This window comes from Oreochromis niloticus, linkage group LG12 (assembly GCF_001858045.2).
Source record: "Oreochromis niloticus isolate F11D_XX linkage group LG12, O_niloticus_UMD_NMBU, whole genome shotgun sequence".
Taxonomy (NCBI): Eukaryota; Metazoa; Chordata; class Actinopteri; order Cichliformes; family Cichlidae; genus Oreochromis; species Oreochromis niloticus.
This window is the reverse complement of record NC_031977.2, coordinates 23,370,544-23,383,767: the sequence shown is the minus strand read 5'-3', so window position 1 is coordinate 23,383,767 and position 13,224 is coordinate 23,370,544. Positions and strand designations below refer to the sequence as shown.

Here is a 13,224-nt window from a genome sequence, read left to right as displayed (position 1 = left end):
ACCGTTAATAAACCCATCAATGCAGCGTTATCAGAGAAAATTATGCAAGTTTTGTTTGTATGTACTAGTAATCTATTTATCATTTATCATGACCTGCTCTGATGATTATTTTCTTCTCCTTCTGTAATTTAATAGATAAAGGATGTTGAACATTAAGCTCCAAACAGGATGAATGAGGAAGACCACAGAGGAGATCGTGGATAGTGAAAGAATACATGCAGATGGTTTTTTTTATGGTGGAGGAGCAACTTCTGATACATCTTAAAAAAAAACACATAAAATTGAAGAGTAAAAATAATGACAACAATATGTCTAAATTTTATTAATTTTTTAGAGCAAATGCAGTTCTTTCAGGTCAGAGTTGCCCACTCATATTTGACTAATTCAAAATAAAATTACTGAATTTAAATGCTTATGTTCTAATAAAAGGCATTGTTTAATACTTCTGCCATGACAACCCAAATAAATCAATGAGAGGGAAACGGGAAGATTAGTCATCAGCAAGGTTTACTGTTCATTTACCATGCCTTGATAAAGTAAGCTTAACAAAAGAAAAGGCTGTGACGAGAACCGGGCGGCTGAGCCAGATCAAAGACATTACTAAAACAAAAAGATGCCAACAGCTTCCCTAAGTGGAAATCTAAATAATATGCAAAACAAAAGGCCTGTGTAGCTGCTTGACACATAAGGTCAGTCACAGGATACAAAAGTGTCATCACCTGCCTAACCTAGTGTTTTAACACTTAAAGCTCATTGAATGTGTTTGGGGTACCCGATCTTATCTGTCCAGCCTCACACCCAAACACTCTATTCACACAACACAGACACCTACTAACAAAGTTCAAAGACAGTCAGAAGCCAACCTGGCCTGGGAGCTGTTTTTTTAAATTATCCCAGGCAAGCGATTGGTCTACTGTTCCCCAGATCAGCCAATAGAGACATGCCAATTACCTTTGTATTGGACAATAGAATGAGGCTTGACACGAAGACAAGAGTAACAGAAAACACAGAGCTGGATGCCATGGCATGCAACAGATCTTGTTCCATGCTCATTTTTGATTGTCTCAGTAAATATGTTAAGTGCACAAACGTTGAAAATCTAACTCACTCACTTGTCCAATAGAAAATAATATTTTCCTCTTTGTTTGTTAATTTTCATGTTACTATAAGTAATAGTAGTCTTAGAGGTATAAAAACAATTTCAATTCTCATATTTATATGAAAGTCTTTAATCACATCTTTTACAATATATTTAAGCAATATGCTTTTGTCTTTTCTCTGACACTCATTGTCTTTAACATTAATATTATGAATTACCTATACAATATCTTGCCTTTTGATTGCAGGTTTCATACATTTTTTTGTTTTTTTCATACTGTAACTCATAGAAATATTTCTGCCAATACTATTTTGATTATATTTTATACATGACATTAAAAGGTTGTACATTGCCTTAACATTTTTAGTTTTTGCTTCATTATTAGAATTAAATTATTATTTTTTGTTAATTCAATGCAAACTGATGTGTGGGACAAGAGTCACATGACATATAGCCAACCCACCTTTGATCTTCGGTATTTATTGAGTCGTTGCATCGTACGGACAGATAACGTAGCTTTCATTGCGACAGGAAACGGTTATATGTGGTTACGCTGTCATTACATATACTTATTATTAGTACACTGAACTTTTCTTCGAGGCCTACGTGGACAAAAATTTTCGGTTTACCCACCAACAATAAAATGGAAAGGTGAGTAATTAACACTAAAATTGAACTATTAACAAGAAACGAGAACATTCTAGCCATTTCATGCCAGTTATTTTCCTCAGTCTAATTATAGAAATTGTTTTAGATTGTTTGCGCTTTGTATATAGTCTTCATCCAGAAATGTGTCTAAAATCATAATTTTTAGAATTTGAAAACTTTAATAATATTGATATACTAACCGATGGAGAGCATATATATAGAAATATAACATATAGCCTACCTAAGATTAGATTTTGTACTCTTAGGCGTACATTTAAAAGTAACACACTCCATTTAAGCGTAGTTAAAACTTTTGATGTTGTATCTTTTTTTAAATATAAATATTCATTAAGAAAAAGAAGTGATATCACATTGAGATAATTGAAAGATACGTAACATTTTGTAGTACGAAAAAATACGTTAAAACAAAATCCATGTTTGGTTGAATTAGTTGTAAAACAACCATAATAAGTAACAGTGTTCACCATGATAAATAACTCATCTCACAAAAGTCTTTTTGTCACATAAGGTCATAAATTCTCTTTAAGCATTTGCACTGGGTATTACCAGATTTAAATTTTCATTGGCTTGACACAATGAGTCTTTCATGTCGTTGTGATTGTGATAATGATTGTAAAATACGTTCAGAGCAACGGTCTTTAACAGCTTGTCTTTGTGTTTAGGAGCCACTCAAAATGTATATCCAACAGAGTATAACATTATTAATACTAATAAATCAGGTAGGGAATGTGTATTATATCACAGTGAATTAGTGCTTGTGGTTTTAACTATAGTGTTGATTACAGTAATTTGCACTGTGAATTTTAAAACTTAGAACTTAGTGATAGTGTATTAGCAATAAACATTAAAAAGGACTGTGTTAGTTAGCACTTGTATGTCCAAAATCTAACTGCTACCAGTTATGTTGTTGGCATAGAAAAATGCACCAAAAAGATTTTTCCGCATCATGCGTTTTGGACATCACTAGAGTGTGGGTACTTGGAGTGCCCCAAAATGTTTCTGAAGTCTATTAAACTTAAATGAAGAGTTCACATTTATGCTGTTTCATATGTTATTGTTGATCAGCATTGCAAGGTTGATCTCAGGATAACAGATATGTTCATATGGTTTGTTTTTCTTTGTATTAATTTCATTTGTCTCAAATTTCAGGACCTGCACTTTTTTCAGTTTTTGGAAGGCAAGTAATTTAACAAAAATATGTGATACATTATTGTGGTGTAAGTGATACAGATTGAACAAAGATGTGTTAATGTCACTGTTCTCTTTTACATAAAAGGCACGGACAATTTCAAAATCCCTGCCAAATATATTAGAGGTCATTCACAAGTATGCTGAACCCGGACCAGTCTAAAGACCTACAGTATTCACAAAGTGCATGGCTTTTGGGAAAATGTCTCAAGAGATTGGGAGTGCCTAATACATGTCTTAATAGGAAAAAAATTCTCAAAGCAGTCTGCAGTATGAAAAGGTAAGCAATGTGTTCTCACAAAGTATTTATATTTATTCCATTTAAAAAAAAAAAGTTTAAAAAAAAGAACAGATATTTCTTTGGTAGAACTTCCTGTAATAAAAATTATTATGCAAAAATCAAATATTTTTACAGACACATCAGGGGTAGAGGGTCCCTTGCTACAGACTGATTTTCCTACTGCAGAGACAACACTTGGAGATGATGTTCCTTCCATTGTAAGAAATGTGTCATACACTTACTGTCAGATTTAAAATTTGAAGCCATTATGACAACCTTATCCAGCTATAGTAGAGATCCAGCTTTTTAGATACAAATAAAACAAATTCACTCCAAAATGTCATCTTTAAAATAATTTAAATCTTGAAACAGAGTAATAATGAGTCATATGGAGAGCAAGAAAGTAGATTACAATGGGCTTAACAGCAAGTAAACACATACCAAAGCAAATCACCAAACCATGAGGTGTAGAGCCTTAAGCACCCACAGGACAGCCTCACAAAGACCTGAGTGTCAGATCTGACCTCCACTTTAAAGGAGTAACCAACTCATCCTCCTGCTGCTGACTAACTTTTCACTCCTTGTCTTCCACCCTTCTAATTTCTCCATTTGATCTTGTTATTGCCCAATCCAGTTCCAAAATCTGAATCAGAATATTACTTTATCATTTACAATATTATAGTACTATATCCTTTGCTGAATATTTTTTCCCTTATAAAACCGTCATTACATAGTGATTCCTTTCAAAATATTTTGTATAATGTATGTTAACAAAGACATACAGATATTTCAGTCTAATTGTTATGTTTTAATTAATTTGTGATTCGTTAGAATGAGGAAGACATTGTTGTTGAGCCAAAGTCTCCACAATCTGTAGGAAATGTACTTTACCTTCAAGAAAAGAGGTAATTATTGTATATTATTTAGTATTACATTGTGATACCTTGGAAAAACATTAATTTGTAAATTAACGAAAACGCTTTCTCTTCCAGGATGCACTTCAAAACCTGCAGAGAGCGGCATCCATACCCCAGACACACAATCCTCGAGAGTGACTCTAAATCTTCATCTTCAAATGCAAATGCTAAGTAATTTCATAACTTTTGCTGTTTTTAATGCACAACAGAGAAAGAAACACGGAGTTTATATTTTTGTTAAACACTATCAGGATGTAATTATTATATTAAAATTTGTCTTTTTAAATGTAATCCAAAGTTTAAATTTAAAGTTAAAATCTTTTTGTGATGATCTTTAGAGGTAAAATAAATATTTCTTAGTCATATTCACTTACTTGTACTATGGGTTCATTAGTGAAATTGTAACATAATGATGCTGTTTCATAGAGACACTGTAGTGACAAACATTGAAAGTATTTATATATTTTTTGAAATATATATCTGTATGTTGCAGAGGAATGAATCAGATGAATCAGCTAAGGTCAACACAGACAGTAGCAGTTCAGGAGAAAGATTTTTCACATCTGGTTTGCCACAGCAGAAAACTTTCTTTTTCATAATGAGAATGAATGGAAGGAGTTACGGCAACATCAGTCAGGAAGACTATTTAAAGGACTGCAGTGGACAAATATAATTGCTAGTGGAATCAAACCCTTAATCCGTACTGCAGTTTTGGATTTCGGAGACACAGTGTGAAAAACTCTCTTCAAGATCAAAGGCACCGGTTTTCAGGTGTATGGGGTACTGCAGATTTCAGGACTGCCCTGTTACTGTGGATGTGGTGGTTTATGACGAAGAGACACTGAAAGCAGAAGTCGTTTTTAAAGGAGGTGAGGTCTGCCATAATAACAAAGAGCTGAAAAGGCGGCCTGTGCGTGCACAATCACGTCAAAGTGCTGGAGAACTCCTCAAAAACAAATTACCAAGGAGCTTGTACTTGGAGTCTTTACAGAAAGTGCCACAAAAGGTGATCCAATCTGGCAACAGGGATGATGCTCCAACAAAAGAAGTCTTGAAAAACATTGCATGGTCTGAAAGAAAAGCCAGTAGAGCAGATCCCAACGAGCTGATGAGCTTACAAAAGATAATTCAACAGTATCAGGACACTGAAAAGGACGTACTGCAGAAGATTCTGATGCATCCAAAGGGCATAATGCTGTGGTCTAAGAAAACCTTGTCAGTTTTCATCAAAGATGCAAAGAAGACATTGTGTACTTTGATGCCACTGGAAGTATAATAAGAAAAGAAAGTGCTGGAAGGCCACCATATTATGTGTATGAGTTGGTTGTCAGAAACCCATCCAAAGGTGCTTCTCCTCTTCCAGTTGCTACATATGTCACATGTGACCACACTACTGCCTCTGTGACATACTTCTTGCAGGCCTTTCAGACTGATCTGGTAAGAGCATTTGGTAATCGGGCCTACAACAGGCCTGTCATGTTCATGTGTGATGGATCCCTAGTACTCCTTCGATCCATTTCCATGACATTCTGCAGAACAAGTCTAGAGGATCTGCTGCAGAAGTACTATGTCTTACTCACTGGCCAGCATTCAGCACAGGAATTCAACATTCCCATTCTTCATCGATGTTTGAGCCATGTCATGAAAAATGCCAAGGACCTTTGTAAAAAACAGTGAGTACATTTATATCAATAATTAAAAAAGAATACAAGATTTGTAATGTAAAGGCCCTACTAACAGTGATTTCATTCGTTCATTTTCCCAGCATTCCAGAGAACTACAGGCTTGGAATGCATGTGTTGGGCTCCTTGCATGCTGTGATAACTTAAAAGACATGGATGATGTTGTCCATAGTGCAGCAATAGTGTTTTGCAGTCCTTGTAGTGGAAGGAACGTAACAAAACACTACAACAACTTGAAAATCCTTATGCAAAAAAGGGGGACCCTGGATTTGGATGAAAAGACTGTGATTGCTGAGGACTACAAGGTTAGCTAAGATTTATTATTTAAGTAATCTTATTAATAACTTTTTTACTTGTTTATGTCCCAAATGAATTAATGAATTTAAATGATTAAAAATATATATATATTTTAAACCACAATAACATTATATATAATTAATTTCTCTTTGCTTTGATAACTTACTGAATATAGATATATATCTGTTTTACAGACTGATGTTCAGAATGCCCCTTGAAGACCCATTTCCAGGCAATTGTTGACAATGCAACACTGGACTGTGAGGGTGAAAGAAACATCTTTCATGCACCCAAATTTATTGCCGGTCTGGTAAATCACCTTCTACCACATGCAACTTTGTGGTCATCAATGATGCTCGGTACATTTTTTTATTTGTTGTATTACTATCATAAATTGTCATTTATTAATAAATGTAAATGTGATAAATGTTGAATTATCTATTTTAATTATGTTTTTGAATTACTTGTATTCTTCTTAGGGGATCTTGGACGTCATGGTACTGGTCCTGCTTACCAGCAGCTCAGTAAACTCTATAGTGACATTCAGCAATCCAAGAACCAGGTATCATAGCGAGAAGAATAAGTGAAAAAGAAACATAAGTTGTATATAAATTTACAATCCATAGATATTGACTTAAACAATGTACTATTGCATTTAAGAATTTTACACAAGACAACAGAACCCAAGGAATCATGGAGAAAAGCCAGTGGGATTTGAAAAAAATCCGTATCCAGAGAAGGAGACTGACAAGGCTTGATGACTTTGTGGAAATTTATCAAAAAATGCATGATGCCCTCCTGCTTGAATATGCAGACATGAAAAAATCAAGACAAAAGGTATGAATAACTTCCTAATAATGAAAATGATGTTTTATACAAATAGAACAAGAAACTAAGAAAAAGTGAAAACATTTGGCTATGACTGTAGAATTAAGAGTTGATAAAATAAGTAAGCACTAAAAGTATGTATGTGTAATCAACAGTCTTTTCGCGTGGAAATGGAGAAATGGAAAGACAAACGCATTAAACGGAAAGGTGTGTACGTGTCACCGTTAGTGACCGAACTGCCACTGAAGAAAAAGAAAACTGAGGTAAGTCATCATGTTCCCATTATTTTCAATAATTAAACCTTGTGATGTCCTCCCGATTGCCATACTCCTTTTGTCCTCTGGGGTAAAGCGTCTGCTTTGACTATTTATAAAGCATCAATTATAAATTATAAATTATCATCCGTGGAATACAGTTTTATCAAACTGTATTCCAACTGATTACCTGAAATTTTTATGTTTTTTGACAATGTATTACACCTAGGCATGGGCCTTAGTGAACCCCCACTTTAATGACAAACAATGCATGTCCATAGGTGACACAAGTGCCGGAGGAAGCTCAGGTTTTTTGCTTTTTGCTGGTCACACCATGTACAGCTTTGTTTTCAGCAGTTGTAGGCCAAGGGCATATGAATTAAACAAGCTTTCAAGGGTGATCATTGTCTTTTGGAGACCTACTGTATTAAGCACAGCTCGCGTGCCCTGACTGCAGGCAAGCAAGTTTGCAATCGTACACTAGCATGTTCTCTGTACAGCTGGACCGGGCATCACATACTGCCCATGTTTTTCTCTCATAGTTCCTCTGTTTACTTGGGATGTAATGTTGGACAGAGTCCTTTAAGGGGACTAGGCACTCATACACAGTCATATCAGTACCTGTATGGTACACCAACAGCAGGACAGATGCTCACTCGTTACATACATCTCAAATCAGAACAAGTTTGTGTCATTGATGACCATATTCTATTGTCTATTATATTCTATTATATAAAGTCATTCAAAAATGTTATCTGTTAACAGATAAAAGGGAAGACCACTGTTCAAACCTTTAAACAGGAACAGCACAAACAACATGATGCTCGTCAAAACCAGGTATTTTTAGATATGTTTTTAAAGTCTACATTTATGTTTTGTGTGTTATTGTCATAAATGACTCTGAAAATTGACATGTGTATATCTTTGTAGGATGAGAGCCAGGAACAAATAGCCGTTTGCCAAAAAATAGCAACATACATGGCTAATAAAGTGTCGGTCACAGTATGGAAAGGAGATTTATGTGCCTTCAAAGTGGATGCAATTGTGAATGCAGCTAATGAAAGTCTCTCTCACATGGGTGGACTTGCAAAGGCACTGTCTGCTACTGGAGGACGTACTATCCAAGCAGAGAGTGATGTCTTCATTGCCAAAAATGGCAAATTAAAGGCTGGACAAGTTGCAGTTACCACAGCAGGCAAACTACCTTGCATGAAGCTGATTCATTTGGTAGGCCCGTGTCTGCAGAATGACCCCACAGTGCACATGATATCCCATGCAAAGAAACTTTTAACTAAAGGTATTTTGAATGTCATGACATGTGCAGAAGAGCACAAATTTTCATCTGTTGCCATTCCAGCAGTGAGCTCTGGAATATTCAACTTTCCAGTCTCAATTTGTGCTGATGTTGTAGTCACCACAATCAAAAAGTACATTAAACATAAGAACCCCACAAGTCCTCCATTTGAAATACACCTGGTAAACAACGATGATCCAACCGTGAAGGAAATGGAAAGGGCCTTCAAAGAGATCCTTTTGGAGCCACTCTCTGATGTCAGGAGGACAGTGAGTACACCCATTTTTAAAGTATAATTGTTATCTTTAGTGTTAGAAAAAATGATAACAATCAGCATGAATAAATAATTATTATGAAATAACAAGTGAAATTGAAGAATTATAGCATCTTTGATGCATAGAATAACCCTTTTCAAATTGTGCAATAAAAATTAGGCCACAAAAAGTAGCAGTCATTAAATACATTCAGGCTATGTTGTTCTTCTTCATTTGTTATGATTTTGTAAGCCAACAAACACCGCACTTAGTTAGTATTATGTGAAATATATCAGCATTAATAACGTGTAATTCATGCAAAAGGTAATGCCATGTTTTCCTTAATAAAACATTACTTAAAATGATCACAGCAGTAACAAATATTTTCTTTTAAATTCAACCCACAAATCGAGGGGCCAGAGGATTCTCCATCTACACTGGAAAGGACAGAGCACCTTGAGAGAAACACAACCGGTCTAACAAAGGACACTGCATCACAGGTGATGTTTCACAAACAAACTCTAATTCAAAAACTATGTCATGTGTTTGAAAAACCAAGTTTGTTAGTACATATTTTTGTAATTATATATTAGATTTTATTATATGTATGTGTTGATGAATGAAAATTACAGATCACAGAAAAATGACAAATGTCAGTCCAACAATAAATGTAACATTTACAAGTTACTGGCCTTAATTTTACAAGAACAACAGTAACTGACTCAATTTTTAATTTCTTATTGTAGTTTAACATCTCAAATAAATTACATTAAAATCTATGTCAAATTTGGAGATGTTTTCGTGTTGTTGCGTCAGGTACATAAATACTTTTAAAAATTACATTTAAAACCTCTCCTAAGAAGAATTTTTAGAACTTTATTTAGTTACTTTTGTGTTGTTGAAACACAGGTCGCATATTTGTGGAAACAACAGGAAACGGAAGTTGTTGTTTCTGTGGTCCCATCTCAGATTAGAGGTAACAACTTTGTCATACGTCACAGTGAGTTCCTGACCCTTAGACCACACAGCTGGCTTGTTGGAGAGGTATGTAATCCAGGTATTAACCCGCCTTCCCCCCAAAAGTACTGCATAAGGATAACGTTAAAGCTGGGGCAGAACATTAGTTGTTCCCTACACATTCAGTAAGTACTGCTTTAGATCTACATTCCAGGCATATCCTCATGACTGAATACTGAGTATACCTAAGTAAAAAACTCTTTATTAACCTTTGTATTCAAAAAATTTATCATGTTTACAAAGTAATAAAAGTTTATTTATTATACTCCTCAGGTCATTGAAAGTCTCCTGCACCACTGGGCCATTCGGCTGAATCTGGGGAATAATATCTACATTATGAACCACTACACGAGCGGTGTGATCCTCTATGGAGAGAGAGAACTAATCAGGAGACAAAGCTTGTCCAAGGTAAATTTTTATTTCATATATTCTAGAATTCAGTTTTTTAAATTTTATCAATCTCTTGATATAAATGAAAAAAGTATTGTTGCAAATTTGTAAGTAATTCCTAATATGTCACAGGTGAACTTTGACAACTATCGAGCCATTTTATCCTTTGTGAACATTGGAAATGTACACTGGAAGTTTCTGGTTAGTACAAGCAGCATTTCTGTGAAAAAAAGTTTGTTTCAATAAAACATTCTTCATAATTTATGTACTTTTAAATTTATATATCTATCGCAGTACATAAATGCAGATGACAGCTGTCTGTATTTGGTCGATCCTTCAAGAAACTCTTTGGAGCAGGAAGAGTCTGACCGTGCAGCCAAAAGATTCCGGTAATTATGCATTATTACATGTATATAATAATAACATAAAATATTAGGTACTCTGTAATGCCATTAGAAAAGTCACAGGAGGACAGAGGATGTCTTTTTCTATAGGTGAACATATGGTTGTAGATGAAAGTGTAATAAAATCCATGGTTATCAGTTCGTTAAAGAATTTAAAAAAATTACTTCAAAATTACACACATATGTAATTTTAAATAATAAAAATACCCTGACAGTGTTTAAGCAGTGAGACATTTGACACAGTTAACATTTGTAGATTTCAAAGAACATGTTATTATTTTTGATACTTCATGTAACATAATCTAGAGCACAGGGCTTTCTGACACACCATTAAAAACACATTGATATGTATTATATGTGTCTATGTGATTTATGAAAAAGTAGAGAATGTTCTTTTTCTGTGTGACTTTTATCTTTCATTTCTATATAAATGTCATGTACATTATGTTCACACAGTGAATACTTCAAAATGAGAAGGACATGCTACAACAAAACAGACTGGGTGAATGTGAGACTTCAAGGAGGAGTACTGACACATCCATTTCAACGTGATGGTTCTAGCTGCGGAGTAATGGTCATCATGGTATGGTACCACATTAAAGCAATAATATTGTTCTGTAAAATTAGATAAGAAGATAAGTTAAAATAATCTCAAAAGGTTAAACTATTTAAATAGGAAGTGTAACATTTGCAGACGTTTTCAATTAAATTTTATTTTTTGTTTTCATTTCAGATGGCCAAAGCAGTAATGGAAGCATTCCCAAATAAACCAGAAATGACATTTTGGACGACAAAAAAAGAGATGGCCCAGGCACGAAGGACATTTGCACAGACAATACTTGAGGCCTCAGGTGTGTAATCTCTTTTTCAAGTGGACATATTTGTTTGTGTCAAACTGATTGACACTAACATATATATATATATTTTATGTTTTAGTATTTGACAGTGACACCAACTGTGCCATGTGTGCAACAGCGAAACCACCCAATCCAGGACCCTCCATCACTGACTGGGTATAGTGTTTTTAAAAAATAGTTTTATGTTATCTACCACAAAGTATTTGACTCTGTGTTGTTAAGGATTGTAATTTATGAAATCATAGAATTATTTACTTCATGTGTTTATGAAAACTCATATGTTATTTGTTTACAGATCCAGTGTGATAACTGCAACTGCTGGTTCCATTCTGAATGCCTGGACATGACAAATGAACAGCTCAGCAGCGCTCAGAAGACAGAGTGGAAGTGTGTGCTTTGTGTAACCTAATTCCACATGCAGTGAAAGGTACTAGAATAATCTGCTTATAGTTATTATTGGTGTTTTGAGGAACACATGTGTAAAACACAATATGTATAACATTCTTGCTTTGAGCACGTATTTTAAGTATTTCCTTTTTGATTTTTTGTGTTGATTTGTGTGATGACAGATAATGAATAACAATATATCAAAAATGTATAATAGTAATCTGAGAAATCTGTAATATGAGAAATGTAATTTCTCACCCCAACCGGTCACAGCAGATGGCCGCCCCTCCCTGAGCCTGGTTCTGCTGGAGGTTTCTTCCTGTTAAAAGGGAGTTTTTCCTTCCCACTGTCGCCAAAGTGCTTGCTCATAGGGGGTCATATGATTGTTGGGTGTTTCTCTGTATGTGTTATTGTAAGGTTTAAGTTATTATGTAAAGTGCCTTGAGGTGGATATTGTTGTGATTAAGCGCTGAATAAATAATGTCTAAAACTAAAGTTGCTACTTGAGGTGGTGTGTGAATGATGTTTTGAAAATTTAAATTTTGTGTGGAAAGAAATTTCTTGTAGTTAAGTAAATACTTGAATGAACTCATTTTGTTCAGTAATAGATTAGGATTTAATTTAATCAGAAAACAGTACAGTAATTTGGGTAAAGTTCACTATTGATTTACTGGAAAACCATACAGTAAATTTGGGTGTGGATCACAGCGTGAAGAGTGGAGGTCACCCAGAGTCAGAATCCAGTGAAATATCTGTGTCACCTCTTACAGTTTTCCTGTAATCTGAGGTCAAAGATTTGAATATATATAGTACAGTACAGAAAATAGTGCAAAGTTTACTATCACTTTTCTCAAAAACCGTACAGTAAATTTGTCTGTGGATGACAGGGTGAAGAGTGGGGGTCACCTAGAGTCAGAATCCAGTGAAATATCTGCGTCACCTCTTACAGTTTTCCTGTAATCTGAGGTCAAAGATGGGAATATATAGAGTACAGTAGAGTAAAATGTGCAAAGTTTACTATCAATTTTCAGGAAAACCGTACAGTAAATTTGGCTGTGGATGACAGGGTGAAGAGTAGGGGTCACCCACAGTCAGAATCCAGTGAAATATCAGCGTCACCTCTTACAGTTTTCCTGTAATCTGAGGTCAAAGATGGGAATATATAGAGTACAGTAGAGTACATTGTGCAAAGTTTACTATCAATTTTCTCAAAAACCGTACAGTAAATTTGGCTGTGGATGACAGGGTGAAGAGTAGGGGTCACCCACAGTCAGAATCCAGTGAAATATCTGCGTCACCTCTTACAGTTTTCCTGTAATCTGAGGTCAAAGATGGGAATATATAGAGTACAGTAGAGTAAAATGTGCAAAGTTTACTATCAATTTTCTCAAAAACCGTATAGTAAAT

At 34.8% G+C, this 13,224-nt stretch overlaps 2 protein-coding genes across 5 annotated transcripts; both read left to right on the top strand.

The window, feature by feature from the left end:
• Positions 1-6,333: 6,333 nt before the first annotated feature.
• Positions 6,334-9,942, top strand: LOC109204373 (uncharacterized protein TM_0508). 3 transcript variants are annotated; one of them, XM_019365189.2, is made up of 8 exons: positions 6,334-6,491; positions 6,612-6,694; positions 6,793-6,969; positions 7,116-7,223; positions 7,980-8,051; positions 8,145-8,777; positions 9,176-9,262; positions 9,672-9,942. In XM_019365189.2, the coding sequence occupies exons 1-8, from the start codon at positions 6,482-6,484 to the stop codon at positions 9,906-9,908; spliced, it is 1,407 nt and encodes a 468-aa protein (XP_019220734.1). In that variant the 5' UTR covers positions 6,334-6,481; the 3' UTR covers positions 9,909-9,942. The 3 variants fall into 3 exon arrangements, with proteins under 3 accessions (XP_019220734.1, XP_019220733.1, XP_019220735.1); XM_019365188.2 differs by having other exon boundaries at positions 9,170-9,262; XM_019365190.2 differs by lacking the exons at positions 9,176-9,262; positions 9,672-9,942 and having other exon boundaries at positions 8,145-8,441; positions 8,572-8,713.
• A 115-nt stretch (positions 9,943-10,057) lies between these two features.
• On the top strand, positions 10,058-12,312 carry LOC109204374 (uncharacterized). 2 transcript variants are annotated; one of them, XM_019365192.2, is made up of 7 exons: positions 10,058-10,187; positions 10,302-10,370; positions 10,464-10,558; positions 11,030-11,156; positions 11,307-11,424; positions 11,510-11,586; positions 11,726-12,312. In XM_019365192.2, exons 1-7 carry the CDS (start codon positions 10,116-10,118, stop codon positions 11,837-11,839), a joined length of 672 nt encoding a protein of 223 aa, XP_019220737.1. In that variant the 5' UTR covers positions 10,058-10,115; the 3' UTR covers positions 11,840-12,312. The 2 variants fall into 2 exon arrangements, with proteins under 2 accessions (XP_019220737.1, XP_019220736.1); XM_019365191.2 differs by having other exon boundaries at positions 11,504-11,586.
• Positions 12,313-13,224: the final 912 nt, after the last annotated feature.

Coding starts and splice junctions, on each gene's coding strand:
- LOC109204373 (XM_019365188.2), top strand. Junction 7,224..7,979: donor TGAAGAAAAAGAAAACTGAG/GTAAGTCATCAT, acceptor ATCTGTTAACAG/ATAAAAGGGAAGACCACTGT. Junction 8,778..9,169: donor TCTCTGATGTCAGGAGGACA/GTGAGTACACCC, acceptor TTCAACCCACAA/ATCGAGGGGCCAGAGGATTC.
- LOC109204374 (XM_019365191.2), top strand. CDS start 10,116: ATGAACCACTACACGAGCGGTGTGATCCTCTATGGAGAGAGAGAACTA. Junction 10,559..11,029: donor CGTGCAGCCAAAAGATTCCG/GTAATTATGCAT, acceptor ATGTTCACACAG/TGAATACTTCAAAATGAGAA. Junction 11,425..11,503: donor GACAATACTTGAGGCCTCAG/GTGTGTAATCTC, acceptor ATATATTTTATG/TTTTAGTATTTGACAGTGAC.